This window comes from Pongo pygmaeus, chromosome 10 (genome assembly GCF_028885625.2).
Source record: "Pongo pygmaeus isolate AG05252 chromosome 10, NHGRI_mPonPyg2-v2.0_pri, whole genome shotgun sequence".
In the NCBI taxonomy this organism is placed as follows: domain Eukaryota; kingdom Metazoa; phylum Chordata; class Mammalia; order Primates; family Hominidae; genus Pongo; species Pongo pygmaeus.
Window position 1 is genome coordinate 79,471,053 of NC_072383.2, and position 15,939 is coordinate 79,486,991.

The 15,939-nt window shown below is 33.0% G+C and overlaps 1 protein-coding gene and 1 long non-coding RNA gene across 16 annotated transcripts in view; one reads left to right on the forward strand and one right to left on the reverse strand.

Moving 5' to 3' along the window:
* The window catches only part of PPFIA2 (PTPRF interacting protein alpha 2), a 497,964-nt gene that overhangs the window by 168,212 nt on the left and 313,813 nt on the right, over positions 1–15,939 (reverse strand). For 13 of the 15 annotated variants that reach the window (XM_054442749.2, XM_054442743.2, XM_063646523.1 and 10 more), the window contains 2 exons: positions 12,020–12,184; positions 6,761–6,835 (listed from right to left, as the gene is read on the reverse strand). In XM_054442749.2, coding sequence (XP_054298724.1) covers positions 6,761–6,835; positions 12,020–12,184 — 240 coding nt within the window. The remainder of the gene's footprint in view (positions 1–6,760; positions 6,836–12,019; positions 12,185–15,939) is intronic. The other 2 variants (XM_063646520.1, XM_054442752.2) reach the window with 1 other exon arrangement.
* LOC129009579 (uncharacterized) overlaps positions 1–15,939 on the forward strand; it is a 79,960-nt gene that overhangs the window by 42,883 nt on the left and 21,138 nt on the right. The window lies entirely within an intron of this gene.

The following is a 15,939-nucleotide window of genomic DNA, read 5'->3' on the forward strand; positions in this document are numbered from 1 at the left end:
GACACTTATCAATGCAACATTCCTTATTCTTGAAACAGCAGTTTCAGATTTTCTTAATCATTCTGTCTCCTCAGCCTGAAATACTTCCCACAGTTTTGAAGTCAAATCATAGCCTTCCTTCAAGGATATGCTCAAATGCTGTCTTTTTAGGTTGAAGTCTTCTCCGATCCTTTGGCACAGAATACCCTTCTTCTCTGTTCCCTTCTGTATTTTTCTTGTGCCTGTATTTTGTATTTAGTTAGTTTTGCACTAAATTACATCTTAGTTATATGTGTATACATCTATCTCTTTCACTAGAGGGCAAGTTACATGAAAATTTACTTAATACCTAATTTATTTTCTTTCTTTCCATTTCTTCCTTTAAGAGACTCAAAATTTTCTGCACATTGTAGAGATTAATTAATTAAATTGAAAAGAAACAACTTGTTCATTTGATACATATGATCAACATATTGCTGTTTATTGAGCATAATGAATGTTGTTCAAATGGTTCATTAAGAGAATAGTCAAAGAACAACATGAAAACACTAGTCAGAATGAAGTGTATATAATGCAATTTGACAAACAAATATTGATCAAGAGGTTCATATCACTGTTACTGACTGAAAAAAATATAAAGGAGAGAGATGAAGTCTATTTTCTCAGTAAACGAACTACATAGGCTTACACAAGTATAAAATTAACCCTAATACTTGTTGAACAGTCATAATACAGGCTGAAGTAATGAGCTTTAGCCATTAATTAATGAGCCTGTTGGCAAAGAATTATAAAATAGTTCATTAAAGAGGTGACATCTGAGCTTGAGCTTAAATGAGGAAATATGTTTTCAATGAGTGATTTGGGGTTGTGGAAGTATTCCAGGAAAGACTTTAGCATAAATAAGATTTAGAGTTAGGAAAAATGTTGGCTTCTTTAAAAAACAATACACTCTATGACTTAAGGCCTTAGAATGACTCAGGCAGAGCAGTAGGGGTGATGGAGTTAAAGTAGAATCTGTAGGTTAGGAACACTGAAGAAATTTTTGATGGTATGTTACAAGTCTATGTAACATATATCACTATATTGTTAACATATATTAATATAGCATAATAGATCATTATGTTATCAGTGTATTAATATGGCATATATCATATAAGTATATATTACAGATGAGAACATATTACAAAAATAATCATCATAATTGGGGCTTCACTTGGCAAGTTTAATCTTGCAGAATTACACAGCAAAAGAGATAAGCAATAAGAACAGATAAAAGCCTACTGTAATATTTCAGGTGAGAATGCATGAAGACCTGAAATATTGTAATTTTAATACATATGGAAAAAGATGAGAGTAAACAGATATGGGGAATATTATAGACACAATTATATACATAAATTGAAACAACCTGAAAGCAGAGAGTTAAGACAAATTCAGAGATAAATACATTTTCAAGTAGGAGGGAATAGTAGTACATTAGGAGAAATAACTTCTCTGGTCTCATCTGCAAAATAACAGTAGTATGTACCTTCCAGCATTAGTGTACTGACATATATGTATTTAGCAATAAATATTAACTATGATTACTATTAAGTGCTCCATAAAATGATCTAGTATTGATGTCATTATGGACAATAAAATCTGACTCTAAAACAACTTTATTATTTTATTTGTTTATAAGAATAATGAAAAGTTATTAAAATTTCAAACACTACAGAAACATATGGTATATATACTCGCAAACCATGGAGAAAACAGATAATAACAGTTTGGCACTTATATCTAAAACTTTTTCTATTCCTGTCATAATGAACTATTATTATTATTCATATTTGAAAAATATTGAGATTATTCTATGCAACTTCATTCTTTTTACATAGCAGAATGTTTTGGGGCTTTTTCCAGAAAAGAACATATAGTAGTTTTGTATTCTTTTTAATGAGGCAACTCACTTTATTACATTAATGTGCCATATAGAATCTAAGAGGACATCAGTAAAACTAGGTGGCATTTCAGACCCACCAGAGCATAAGGCACTTTTGTGTAAATTAGAAAATATACTCCTTATAGGTGGCTATGTCCTCTGGTGCATGTCTGGATTAGCAAACCCTGAGCTATATTTCAGCTCCCACTGGCCCCCCTGCTGGAAATTTGTAGGAGAGAAAAATCTATACAATCATTAACAAAGCCCTGTGGAAATGCCAAAGGGATGTTTGAAATCTTTTGTGGAGCTCAGAAGAGTATATAAACCTTGAGCTATAGATTTTAGTTTCTTTTCTACAGAAGTCATGGTTGAATTCCTGGATGTCTGGGAAGAACAGATGAGGGATCAATGAAAGAGATTATATAAAGAAAAGATATTAGGAGGTGATAACTCCAAACCCATCTGTGAGAATAAGACAAGTGGTGGTGGTGGGGGGGAGGAGAGAGAGAAAGAGAGAGAGAGGGAGAGACTCTCTTTATATATAATAATGATAGATAGATGAGAGAATAAAGTCTATTAAAATAATATAATGATGATAGAATAAACTGTATGGTCTTTTCAGATTCTACATATGCATATATGTGTATGTATGAATATATCAAGATATCATTCACAATCTAAATCTCTTCTCTTAACTCTCCGTTCTGAATTTGGGAATTGAATTAATTTAGAAAAAAATGTTTGGATAAGATTTTATATCTAAACTGTCACTGTAACAACCAGAAACTCAAGAACAAAGCAGATCATCATAATGTAGCACCCTTACTCTTCAAGACGGCAATATGAACTCAGAAAACAAATAGATTTGAATGTTAAGGGACACTTGTAAATACATTTTAAATTTAATTTAAAATCAGAAACGTTGCCGGGTGAGGTGGCTCACGCCTGAAATCTCAGTGCTTTGGGAGGCTGAGTTGGGCAGACTGTTTGACCCCTGGAGTTAAAGACCAGCCTGGGCAACATGGCAAAACTCCATCTCTACAAAGAATACAAAACAAAAACTTGGCTGGGCATGGTGGCATGCAACTGTAGTCCCAGCTACTCGTAAGGCTGAGGTTTGAGGATCACCTGAGGCTAAGAGGTGGAGGGTGCAGTGAGACTTGATTGTGCCACTGCACTCCAGCCTTGGCAACAGAGTGAGACCCTGTCTAAAAAAAAAAAAAAAAAAAAAAAATGTTAAATCTGATGTATCAGATAAAAGTTTCTCCAGCTCCTTGCTCATTTAGCCATACGCGGGACTTTTGCTCTGATTCCTGATTATTTTCATCTATATTATATATTTTTGTTCGGCTCTTAATAATTTTTTAAACTTTCTTTTCCTTCTTCAGTTATTACCTCCAACATTCAAAAGTCACCTAGTTCTTATCCTAAAGCTGCTAATAGTATGAATTTTTCTAAATGTATTTTGTTAGGTTTCTAAATATATCTTCTTATCATCAATACATGATGCTTTACTTACAGTGATTTCTTATACCAATTGCTGTTACTATAGAGAATCAACAACTCAAACTGCAAGTGTCTTCTGATTTTTTTGTATTTCATTTTGAAATATCAATTTTATTAAAAAGTTAAAGTTGACTCTTTTCTAATTACTCTCTTAAAAGAATCACTATTTATAAGCTATTTATTATTAGAAAACTAAAGTAAATTTTCTTTATCGCTGGGCTTGTGAATTTCTAAATAGGGATTCGAGTTAAGCCACATGGACATTAGCTAAAATCAACAACAAAACCAAAATGGAAGTTAATAATGAGCACAATAATTACTAACAGACATGATTTTTACTTATGCAAGTGACTCTTATTTGTACAAATGATTTTAAACAAAACAAATGGCATTCAGAAAAGTCTGCAGTAGATACACAGGAATGCTAAAAAGTAAAAATTTATTTTATCTTTGTAAAATCAATCAAATGTACCACACTGCCTATAGGAGACTATAATAGTACTTGAGGGATAAAACTATATTCCAGAAAGCAGTCATAAATCTTTCCTCCACTTTTGTTCTCAAGGGCTGCTGTTCAATTTTATGTATAATTGAAGTAACTACTTAGTTGCTATTTCTGGAGCAAATTTTCAGAGCCTCACTTTGAGACGGAGTCTGGCTGTGTCGCCCAGGCTGGAGTGCAGTGGTGCGATCTCGGCTCACTGCAAGCTCCGCCTCCAGGGTTCACACCATTCTCCTGCCTCAGCCTCCCGAGTAGCTGGGGACTACAGGCGCCCGCCCGCCACCAGGCCCAGCTAATTTTTTGTATTTTTAGTAGAGACGGGGTTTCACCGTGTTAGCCAGGATGGTCTCGATTGATCTCCAGACCTCATGATCCACCCGCCTTGGCCTCCCAAAGTGCTGGGATTACAGGCGTGAGCCACCGCGCCTGGCCTATGGGACACTTTTATTTCAGCTTACTTTAGCCAAGTGGTCTCATCACACCTTTGTTTATGACAAACAGAAATTCTATCATGGTCATATTAAGCCATGCTTTTATATTAGTAGCCACCAAACTTTTTGTTTGTTTGCCCTTATCAATGAAATATTTTGAGAAATGCATCCAAAATGAATGTATATTTTATCACGCATAAAAATCACAATTAACATTAATAAAATATAATATGAATACACATTTTACGTTTTTTTCCTGATAGTTCCAGGAACAAGTACACCCCATCCTGAAGATAATTTATCAAACCCATCTCTTTAAAAGACTGCATACTCCTTGTCATTACCTATTATTCCAGAGGTTCTTTTCTTCTATGATGACTGAGAGGTACAAATCTCTTATTTTTTTTTTTTTTCCAAACCATCCTGTTTACTAAGCTGAATCTGGTCATCAAAAAGCTTTCTTTCCTTTTTAAAAATGGCTATTTCATCATTTATGGTTTTAACACTACTAGCCTTTAATTCACATAGAATTTACTCTCCTACTAGCTGAAAGTCCATTATTTCTAAAGGTTAAATTGTTATGGCTGGGACAAAGAAAAGCATATATACACTCATTTAATTAATCTAGCTTATTTTGAAGAACAAAAGAGTGGCTGGGCGCGGTGGCTCATGCGTGTAATCCCAGCACTTTGGGAGGCAGAGGCGGGCGAATCACGAGGTCAGGAGTTCAAGACCAGCCTGACCAAAATGGTGAAACCCCATCTCCATTAAAAATACAAAAATTAGCCGAGGGTGGTGGCACATGCCTGTAATCCCAGCTACTTGGGACGCCGAGGTAGGAGAATCGCTTGAACCCAGCAGGCAGAGGTTGGAGTGAGCCAAGATCGCACCACTGCACTCCAGCCTGGGTGACAGAGCAAGACTCCCTCTCAAAACAAAAACAAAAACAAAACAAAACAAAAAACAAAGGAGTTTGTACTGAAAAGATTTATTGAGTGGTTTGAAAATGTGTATTTGTCTGTATGCATAATGTATATGTAAACATTATCTTGTTATAAATCCCTTTATAAGACTTATCTTTGCTGATATTAGCCTCATATATTTTTATAAATCTATTTATATTTACTTATTTTTTATTGATCCATAATAGATGTACATACTTTGGGGGTACTTGTGATAATTTGATACATTCATATAATGTGTAAAGATCAAAGCAGGTTATTTGGAATATCCACCACATTAACTGTTTATCTTTACTTTTTACTAGGAACATTTAAATTCTGCCTTCTAGCTGTTTTGAAATGTATATTAGATTAGTGTTAACTATGATTAACCTACTGATCTAAATCTATGGAACACTAGGTCATATTTCTTCTATCTAACTGAAAATTTGTACCCATTAATCAACCCTCTTCATTATTCCCTCCCCTCTACCCTTGGTTATTTAAGAGTAGGAAGATTTTGCTAATTTATATTAGTATGTCCAGTACTAGTAATACCAATATTACATTACTGGAATAAACTTGTAGGAAAAATGTAGCCTTATAAATATCAGAGAAAAAGAGAGATGGGACTATTTTAATAGCTGACACAGGTTAAACTTCTCTCTCTCTCTCTCTCTATATATATATATAATGTGTAAAATTTTATTTTATCTATGTAATATCAATAAAATGTACCACACTGTCTATAGGAGACTATAATAATACTTCAGGGATAAAAATATATATATATATAATTTTATATCTCAGTTATTACATATATACATATATATAGAGAGATGAACAAATATAGATAAATACATGTATATATAAACAAATTTATTTACTCTCTCTATATGCCTAATTATCCAAGATAATTTGTGTGTTAAAACCCAAGAGAAGTAAAATCTTCTGAAGATAAAATAACTTTTTAAATCTTAAAAAGATGATTGAAAATACTTTTTTGGGAGTTGTGAATAGTAGAAGTGGATTCAGTGACATCAGTAAATATGAGTACAGTGCTTTTAGAAGATAAGAATAGGCAGGACCTGAGGGGAAGTATATCTCTCCAAGGAGTTCACTTTTATTTGTAGCATTTTCTAAGTTTAACAGTTATTTGATATGAATTCCAATTTTGAGCTGTGTTTTCCTTCTTGAAAGGACTGACGTTCTGCCTGCAGTCTTTCTAAATCTTCATCTCATTGGCTCACATGTCACTAGCTCTTGATAATTTTCCTTTGGTCTAGTAGTGACACATATAAATAACCAAAAATCAGAAAACAAGACTCTGGCAACTAATTTCAACAAGCCTTGTTCAATGGCATAGACAGAATGTAATTTATTTTTTGTGACAGTTATAATAAAAGTGACGTGAAACACAAGGGATGTAATGTCAGCGATATTGCACCTCAAAAGAGGAGAAAGTGTGGCATGTTACCTCCTGATTAGCAGCAGCTAGTTCTTCTTCCAGTGCAGAGACTCTTTCTAAAGAAACCCTCAGTCGCTCCCTTACCTAGAAGAAAAATCAAAATATGTGCAGTAATGTACATCCCATACATATTAAACTGTGCTGAATCCATAATTAACATAATCAGAGACAGTCAATTTGTCAAATTATTAAAGTATTTATATCCCTACGTGCTCTGAATACTAAATCTGGCAGAAATACAATGAATGCATTGTCACCTCATATTGTCACTGTATCAAGGGATTTCCTTGTAAGCAAATCCTTTTGGTAGTTCCCTCATAGAGCTTCAGGTGGGGTTGGAGATTGACTTGTCTTGCTCTGAATTCTGATTCATAGTAAGTGGAGACAAAGTTTAAAAGTATATTATGAATTCATCTAAAAAATAGTCACTGTTTAAGCATGACAAATAGGAAAAAAAAATACCCCACCTTTTTCTCTACTTCTGTAAAATAACAAGTGAATTTTCATTTGGTACTTAGTATCTAATTTCAAAAATTATTTGCCTGAAGGAAAGGCCTTTTAGAACCTGAAAAATGTTCTTTGATTCTCTGTTTTTTATTAATTAGAGGTCTACTTTGTTTTTGAGGAATTGTAAACTAATTAAGTATCTTGGAATTTCCAACTAGCTTCCAGATACCAAAGGTTAAACCATTGTATTTTATAGAACAAAAATCTCTGTATATTTTAGTTTGAAAGTCATAATTTGTACTTGTTTCTTACATAACTGAAACTCAAAGAAGTATTTCTTTGATTCTTGCTTTCTTAGAACTTTGTTTTAGTTGTTATATGTTTAGATCTATATATATGTCCTGATATATATATATATAAAACAATTCAGAGAAAGAAATATTGCTGAATTAAAATGAATGACTATAGCAGTTTAATTTTCCTTAAAAAATCAAAAAATTTTATAGCTTTAACTTAAGATGCAATTCATGGTGGGTTTTCGATTATTTATAAATTAACATAGATTTTTCATGGGAATGCTACAGTATTTGTGCAGTTAAGAAGTGTTTTAACATATAATTATATTCCTATGAGCTTTCATTTTGTTAACTTACTGACAGTATATTTTAATAAATGGTATTTTTCTCCTCTAATAAGATTTAACTGGGAATATAGATTAAATTTATAAAATATGTAAAAACCCAGATACATAAAAAATTAAATTGGAATTATAATATTATTTTTCCAGTTAGCAAACAAACAAAAAGTCAGTAATGTCCTATTAACCTAGAATCCAATTAGGAATTTTTAAGAATCTAAATCTCGTTTTAGTATTGTATTACGATACCATGTATATTCAGATGAATGGATGCATTTAATTCCTGAAATAGACCTTGAATCAGCAATAAAAATATCCAAGTAGGGGTTTTAATATTAATTATATTTTGTTATGCTCAAATTGTCTAAAAACAGTAATTCACACATAAATGGAGACTTGACGTCTAAAAGAGTTGCACAGGATCTTTCATCATATTGAGCTAGAGATTAACTGCCAAGTATCATTCCTGTTAGACAAATATCCAATTGTTAACAAAATACATAGAATTAATGCTGATTAATAACCAAACACTAGTTACATAGCAGGAAATCTTTGATGATTTGATTTGGAGAATACTTTTTTATGAATTTTGAATACATGAAAAAGAAGCAAATATCCCGAAGCCATGAAAATGAGCAGGACAGCTGATGTGTGGAATGCATATATCAAAAAACGTTTCAACAGACGTGTGATGTTTAACAGGGATTCCCATATTCTAAAATACCAACTGTAAAATACGGGTGTTCTGAAGAAGGCCTAGTAAACCTAGTTGATGAGAACAGCAATATGAAGCAATCTAAATATGTTAATAATCTCTCCATACACAACATTTATCATATCACACTTAAACTGCTGTAGAGAGAGGAAGTTACCATATTTTAAAATACTGACACATTAAAATCTTTCTAAAAGTCATTCACATCATATAAAAAATGGTTGAATCTAGGCTACATGGTAGGTTAATATATCTTTCTTTCTTTTTTTAAACTTAAACTCTTAGAACTGTTCCAAACTGTTTTCTATTTACTACAAGTTAAGCATTTATATTTTCATCATAGTGAGTTTTTAAGGAGTAAAAGTTGTTGAATTTATCCAACAATATGAAAATGAAATAATCATCTTTCATATATTTAGAATAGTGGTTTACAAATTGAGATTATGTTGTCCACAAAGTCATAAATCTAAAACTGTTTTACAAGAAAATAAAAAAATTCTGAATATATTTTGAGTTATGTTATAAATTTAAAAATTAATGCTGTGAATATCAATAATGCAAACAGAAATTAATATAAGGCAGGGCTGCATTTGGGGAATTATAACTCCTATAACAGAAAATATCCTTGTGGAAATCTCCTCAGACCAGAAGCTCTAATTCATTTTTGACACTAAGATATTTGATAATAAAAATATATAGGGAAGTCATATATATTTAATTTGTTTTGGTTTACATTTCTTATACATGTCTGATATGTTATTTTTAAATAGTCAATGATTTCTGAGTAATTGAAAAACACAAGTATATTTCTCATGTTCTCCAACCCACGGAATTGGTAAATATATTGTAGAGTAATTTCAAAATTACTGATGGTCTTAGCTAATTATGAATATTCTATGCTACAACTTGGTGGCTGTATAAATAATTGGACATTAATGATGAAAATTATGAATCACTGCAACTATCTATAGCTATGCTCAATCCTTGTAGAGTTTATTTAGTTCTGCATATGTACTAATCCCTTTATGATAAAGTTGTTTGTTTCTTGTCCCCAAGGCATGGTTAATTGCATCTTTTTCTGACTTTCTATATATACATATAGTATTATTTGTTTATATATCTATATCCACATCCCTCCTCATCCCTGTGAGAAGCTGTGAGTTACTCTTAGGGAAATTGTCTATGAAGGCACTTAGACACATATGAGTCCCTCGATAACTAAATGAAATGTTATTGTAAACAAGCCTCTGGATCAACAGTAAAACCAACATATTTACTTGGTTTGAAAGTTTTATCAAATGCTGATGTTTACTCCTGCTAATAATAATATTCATAAATGTTCACTGAGGACTTGCCATATGCTAAGCACTGGCTGAAAGCTTTGCATATCAGATCATATCTAATCCTCATGACGACTCTGAGGTCAGTACTAGGATTATCTTAATTCAAGATAAGAGGTAATTGATGCTTTGAGAATGAATGGTCAAGTCACTTATCCAGATCTGTCTGACTCCAGAGCCCCAACTCATTTCTTCTTTAGGCCACTGAGCATTACTTGTTGATAATTAGTCCAGTTGTCCCTGAACTCACCAATGTTCAGAATACCTATGGTGAATTAATAAATATTATTATAGCTCCTAGGGCCATACGATGGAACAACTCATATAGTTATGCTAAACCCACTGAACTTCTATAAAGTAAATTATTTCTAGATTACGTTGTACAACAACCATTTTTTTCTTAAATGTACTCACATGACCAGGTTATTTGTCTTAAATGCTGTTTATTACCTCTATTCTGATAAAGAATCATTCTTTTGTAAAAGCATCCCTCACTTAAGTGATATGGGAATGCTTATAGGGACCATCTCAAATCATACATTCTCCAGTACCTTCATTTTAGTCACTTAAAACTCTTGAATTTTCTCTGAACAGGTCCTTCTCTTCTTACAGCTCTGAGTCATTTTCAGTGTGGGTCCTGCTGCTTAGAGTATCTTTCTCTGCTTAAAAAACCCTTAATCAGTCTTTAATACCTAGATCAAATGCCACCCTTTCTTGAAGACATCCTTGTCTTTGTAATTACTCACACAGTCACAACCTTTTCTGTGGCTACATATTGTGATGGAAATACATCTGTTTTGAATTGTTTTTCATTGATATGTGAATTCCTAGCACTAACTCTGAACTTCTCAGTCATAATGAGAATATCTTATTTATCTCTGTGTGTCAAACATCTGCCATGGAGTCTGACACATACTAAAAATTCTATACATAGAAACTCTTGCGAATTCTTAGCACTTTTATAAAAAGAGAGGAAATATAATATGAAACTAAATATTGAATATTAAATAATTATTTGATGTCATATTTAGCAAGAATTTTTATATAATATTCATTTCTGTTTTATTCAAAATAATTCTTATACTAGTTGCCTCTCATTGCTAAAATAAAAATGAGATACAATTTCTTCTGAATACTCTAGAAGACAGAATTATAGTTATCTTTACGTACACACTCCACATAATCCCCTGTTCTCAGAACATCTGACAGACCAATGATAAAAATATAAATGTATATAAATATTAAATAGAACAAAAATATTTGCATGCTTAAAAACTAGATATAACTAGGAAATAATCCCTAGTTTGGATTTTAATGCTCAGAACTTGTCGGATACTTTACAATGAAGTGTCCCAATTTCCACTCTAACTCCTAAAGCTTTATTAATTTTTAAAAGTTCAGTCTTTGAAATTTCACGAAATTGAAATACGTCATAAGCCTTCCTAATCTCCTAAGGATATTATCATCATATTGCTTTATATATGTCAGTAGAACTTATTTGAGTAACAGCTAAGAGAAGCTTACAGCTGCTTTTAAAAATATCTAAACACAGGTTTTTCTACTAATACCTTATGATGTTACATGCAGAGAATCTTCAAATGAATATTTAAAACTACAATATTAGAGACATTAGAAAATAAGATGCTTCTAAAATAAATGTCTAAAAGTTAAAGTACATCCAATTTGCATTTCAAACTATATATAATTTTCAGTTAGTGGTCTCTTATTTTGGAATCTATAAAGAAAGACCAAGGTGGGGGTGGGGGCAGGGAGGGAGAGAGAGAGAGAGAGAGATAGAGAGAGAGAGAGAGAGAGAGAGGCTCAATAATAATATTAAATGATATAACATTTTGAATGCCATCTGAAGTAGGGTTATAATGTACCATAATAGAAGTCTAATTCTGATAAGCCATAGATTCAGTGGTTTAGAAAAAGAAGATGTTTATGAATATTACCAACATCCACACAGTAATCCATTTTCACTTTAAAAAAATGATTTTTCGAAAAACTCAAAAGTGTTCCTCAACTGACTGACTTTAGGAGTCAGGTGAGTCAATGGATGAAGACAAAGAGCTTGATGCTGATGACAGAAGTGTAGTTAAGCTTGAACTCTTTTGTCCATACTATACCTTTTCATCCAAGGCCTTGTGGTGCTCAAACAAAGATTTCAGTGCCTTGAGAACTTCAACTTCACTGGATACTCCTGAGGGAGACTGGGCTTGCCGTTTTACCACCGTCATTCTTAGTGACCTTTCATGTCGTGACACAAGGCACTCCAAATGCTCCAGTAATAGCTATTGGGTTTAACAGAAAATGCTATTATCTTATGAATACAAGTCATAAATACTTACAAATGACTTCCCCCTTAAATTATTGCAGGCTTACATAGTATCTAATGTTAGCTGCAGGTTACACTGCAAGCAGCAACAAAGAAGCACAGACCTGTTTAAAACAGGGTTTATAAAATACATTAAAGATAAATTGTATTCGATCATATAACAAGTTACTGAATTTAAAAATGTGATGCAAACGTGATGCAGTCCTTTAGCAAATGTAATAATTTCAGTATGAATTCAGCAGAAATAGAACACTTGGCAAAATATGTATGATAATGATGAAAGAACATTGCTTGATGCATCATGATCTTTTTAGAGGACGATAGTGAAAGTCAAAATTTATTTCATTTACATATGGCCATTAAAATTATTTGAATTGAATAAAATGAGCATAATCATTATAATGTTACTTTAACTTAATCACATGGTTTTATTCATAATTATTCTTTAGATTAATTACAGAAAAATATATGCAATCAATTAGAACATAGTAACTGAGATTCTCAATTGTCAGTTCAGGAAAGGAAGTTAAGGATATAGTTTTAAATCTATGATTTCCCAGGGTAGCCTCTGGGGCCATGACAGAGGTGGAGGGAAAGTCCCTGAAGAGTTTCCAGGCTGTTTCAGGCTCTACACTCTTAGCTTTTGCCAGAGGAGTTCTGCTTTGAAATGTTTTGTGAATTGGGGTTTCATATTTGCTTTCATTTCAAAAGGAAGTTCTACTGCTAAAAAACAAAGATACATGAGAAGAAAATCAGAAATTGCTTGATTATTTTCAGTTATTATAATTTTACTAGTGAAGAACCACACACATTGGTGAGCATTATAGGAAAGGTCTTTGGAAGCATAGTGAAAAGCATAGGCTAACAAGTGGTGTCTACTTATGCAAAATAAAGAAGAAAATAAAGCAGAAATTACCCAAACAAGAGATTTAAAAACAGATATAAGACACTGAAAGTGGAAAGAATAAAGAAAACAACTTTCTTTTTTTCTTTTCAAGATATTTTCTAAAAGTTTAACTGTAATGAAAAATGTTGGTTTTCACTATACCACTGTTAGATTCAGTGTCACGTATTAGTATCATATTTTTTGGTTCATTTTTCTACATTTGCTGTCACTAATTATGACTCAAAATGTCAGAAAACTTTGCCATTATTGGGCACAAAGAACATCAGTATCTGAGACACTAAACATGTATAAATCAGTAGATAAGAGTCACATTTAAGGGTCAAAATAATCGCCGGGCGCGGTGGCTCACACCTGTAATCCCAGCACTTTGGGAGGCCAAGGCAGGCGGATCATGAGGTCAGGAGATCAAGACCATCCTGCCTAACACAGTGAAACCCCATCTCTACTAAAAATAATAATAATAATAATAATAATAATAGTAATAATAATAATAGTAGCAGTAGTTTTTCAGTATGAAAATGACCTGAAATTTTAAAGGAGCCCTTTAAAATTTATCAGTCTCTGATTACATTATGGTATTCTATTCTCTCAAATTCTATAGTTACATGTATCTATTGCATAAATCCAAGCTGTTTTACATAGGTTGTGGAGATTTGCATGAACTTAATAATGTCTGTTTTTCCGGTGGCATCTGATGTCAATCTTTCCCTGGCAAACTATGTTCCAGACTTCTGGCCTACTTTTAGCTCCTCAGTATGTCAAGCCTTTGCTTATGCTGTACCTTCTGCCTAAAACACGCCTTCTTCAGTTCCTCATTTAACCAGCTCTTTCTCATTCTTTAAGTCTCAGCTTAAACATCATCTCTCAACAAGGCATTTGCTCACTACTGTCTAAAGTAAGTTTCTCCTTTTCCCCACCTCCAAAAGTCTCTATTTCAATCTCTTACTAATTTTTTTCAGAATATTTTATGATGTGCAATTTAAACAAATTGTTCTACCAAATTTCATTCTACTTTCCCATTGCAATAAAAGCTCCATGAGAGTCGGCACAGTGTCTGCCTTAATCCTCTTGATCCTCTCTGGATTTGGGTGTTAGCTCAATTCCCAACATCTATAGGTATGCAATTAATATTTGTTGAGTGAATTGAAATATTAATAAATGAGTTAAATTTGCATACTTCATATAGTTTTATATATCTCATACAGATTTGGCCTGTATGAAAGCTAAGCCTGTGTCCATGGTTAATTGGCATTATTTCCTAAAAGCTTAGGCTAATTAACATTATTATGTACATCTATCCTTCAATCTGATGACAAAAATAATGAAACCTTTACAATACAATGAAAACTGTTTTTTTTCCTAATTGTAAATTAGAGTCATCTTCCATATTATGGTAATTCAATAAACATATTGGCATCTAATTTTGCACAATACAGTGTAAGATTCAGAAATATAAAATACCCACCCTCTAGGAAAAGAAACACAATAATGATGCTATAAAGGATATCTGTTATTAGAGACTACCTAAATCTTTTGATCACACTCTTCACATTTGGCAAGTGGAACTTTTAACTGCTTCTCCCTACCCTCATGTCCTCATTGTCTCTTTACCCAGCTTAAAGTTAACAGTTCAGTATTTGTAAGCATTCTCTTTCATGCTCCCTCAATTTCTAGAATCTGATCACTTGCCACTACATCCACTGCTTACATTTGTGTCCAAGACCTATAATCTCCCCCTGGATTATAATGGCTCCTTAACTGGTCCTCCTCCTTTCAGCCTTTCATCTTCAGGCTATTCTCAAAACACTATTTCAGTTAAAATGTGAGTTAGGTCATTTATACCTCAGCTCAAATTTTCAATGTCTTCTTACTGAGCTCAAGTGAAAGTCAAAGTCCTTATGCATCCCAAAGGGATCTAAATTTTCTGAACTTATCTCCTATTTTTCTTCTTGCTTATTCTGGTATAGCTACGTTGGCTGCCTTGCAGTTTTTTGTTTGTTTAGTTTTGTTAGTTTTGCTTTTAACAGGCTAAACGTCCATGTCCCCACAACAGGGGATTTGTACTTCTTCTTTTCTCTAACTAAAACATTCTCTTTCAGATATCTGTATGACTATCTCACTTCACCTTCTCTTTCATGTTTTAACTCAAATGCCACTTTTCAATGAGGCTTTCCCTGGTTACCTACAACATTGGATATCTCCTTCCTAGCATACTGAAATGTTGTTTTGTGTCATTAAGTTTTTGGATAGTTTGTCATATCATGATAGATAATCAGAAAACCTTCTCCCAAAGGATTTGCAACTATTTATTAGAGTCATAGTACTATGGACAATAAAATATCAAAATTTCTTGAATATTACCTCTGAGCTAGGACTAATTTTCTGGTCCTCACTCTGTAAGAGTCTTCAGTAACCTGGTGGACAAACTGATTCACCTTGTAGATATCAGCCTATTTCCCTTGCCACCATGTCATATTTCTCAGTGTGCATAAAGAAGTGACCATGCTTTCAGGGTTATAAACCTGACAAAATGGGCTTCCCACGATTAAGACTGATGGAGATACCACCATGGCTGAATGGCCCAGCGGCAAGCTGCAGCCATCTAACTTGAGCCCTGCCATGATAAAGTACAGCTGGAGACCAGCTAGTCACCATGAAGCAAGCATATTACATCAAATCCTTTCTATTAAAGAGAAGGCAGTTTTTCCTCACTATAATAAACCCCCTTTTTGGATGTAGATTTGCTTTATCTAATGGCCACACTTCTACCAGAAACACCATCTTACCGAGTTTTTGCTTATAGT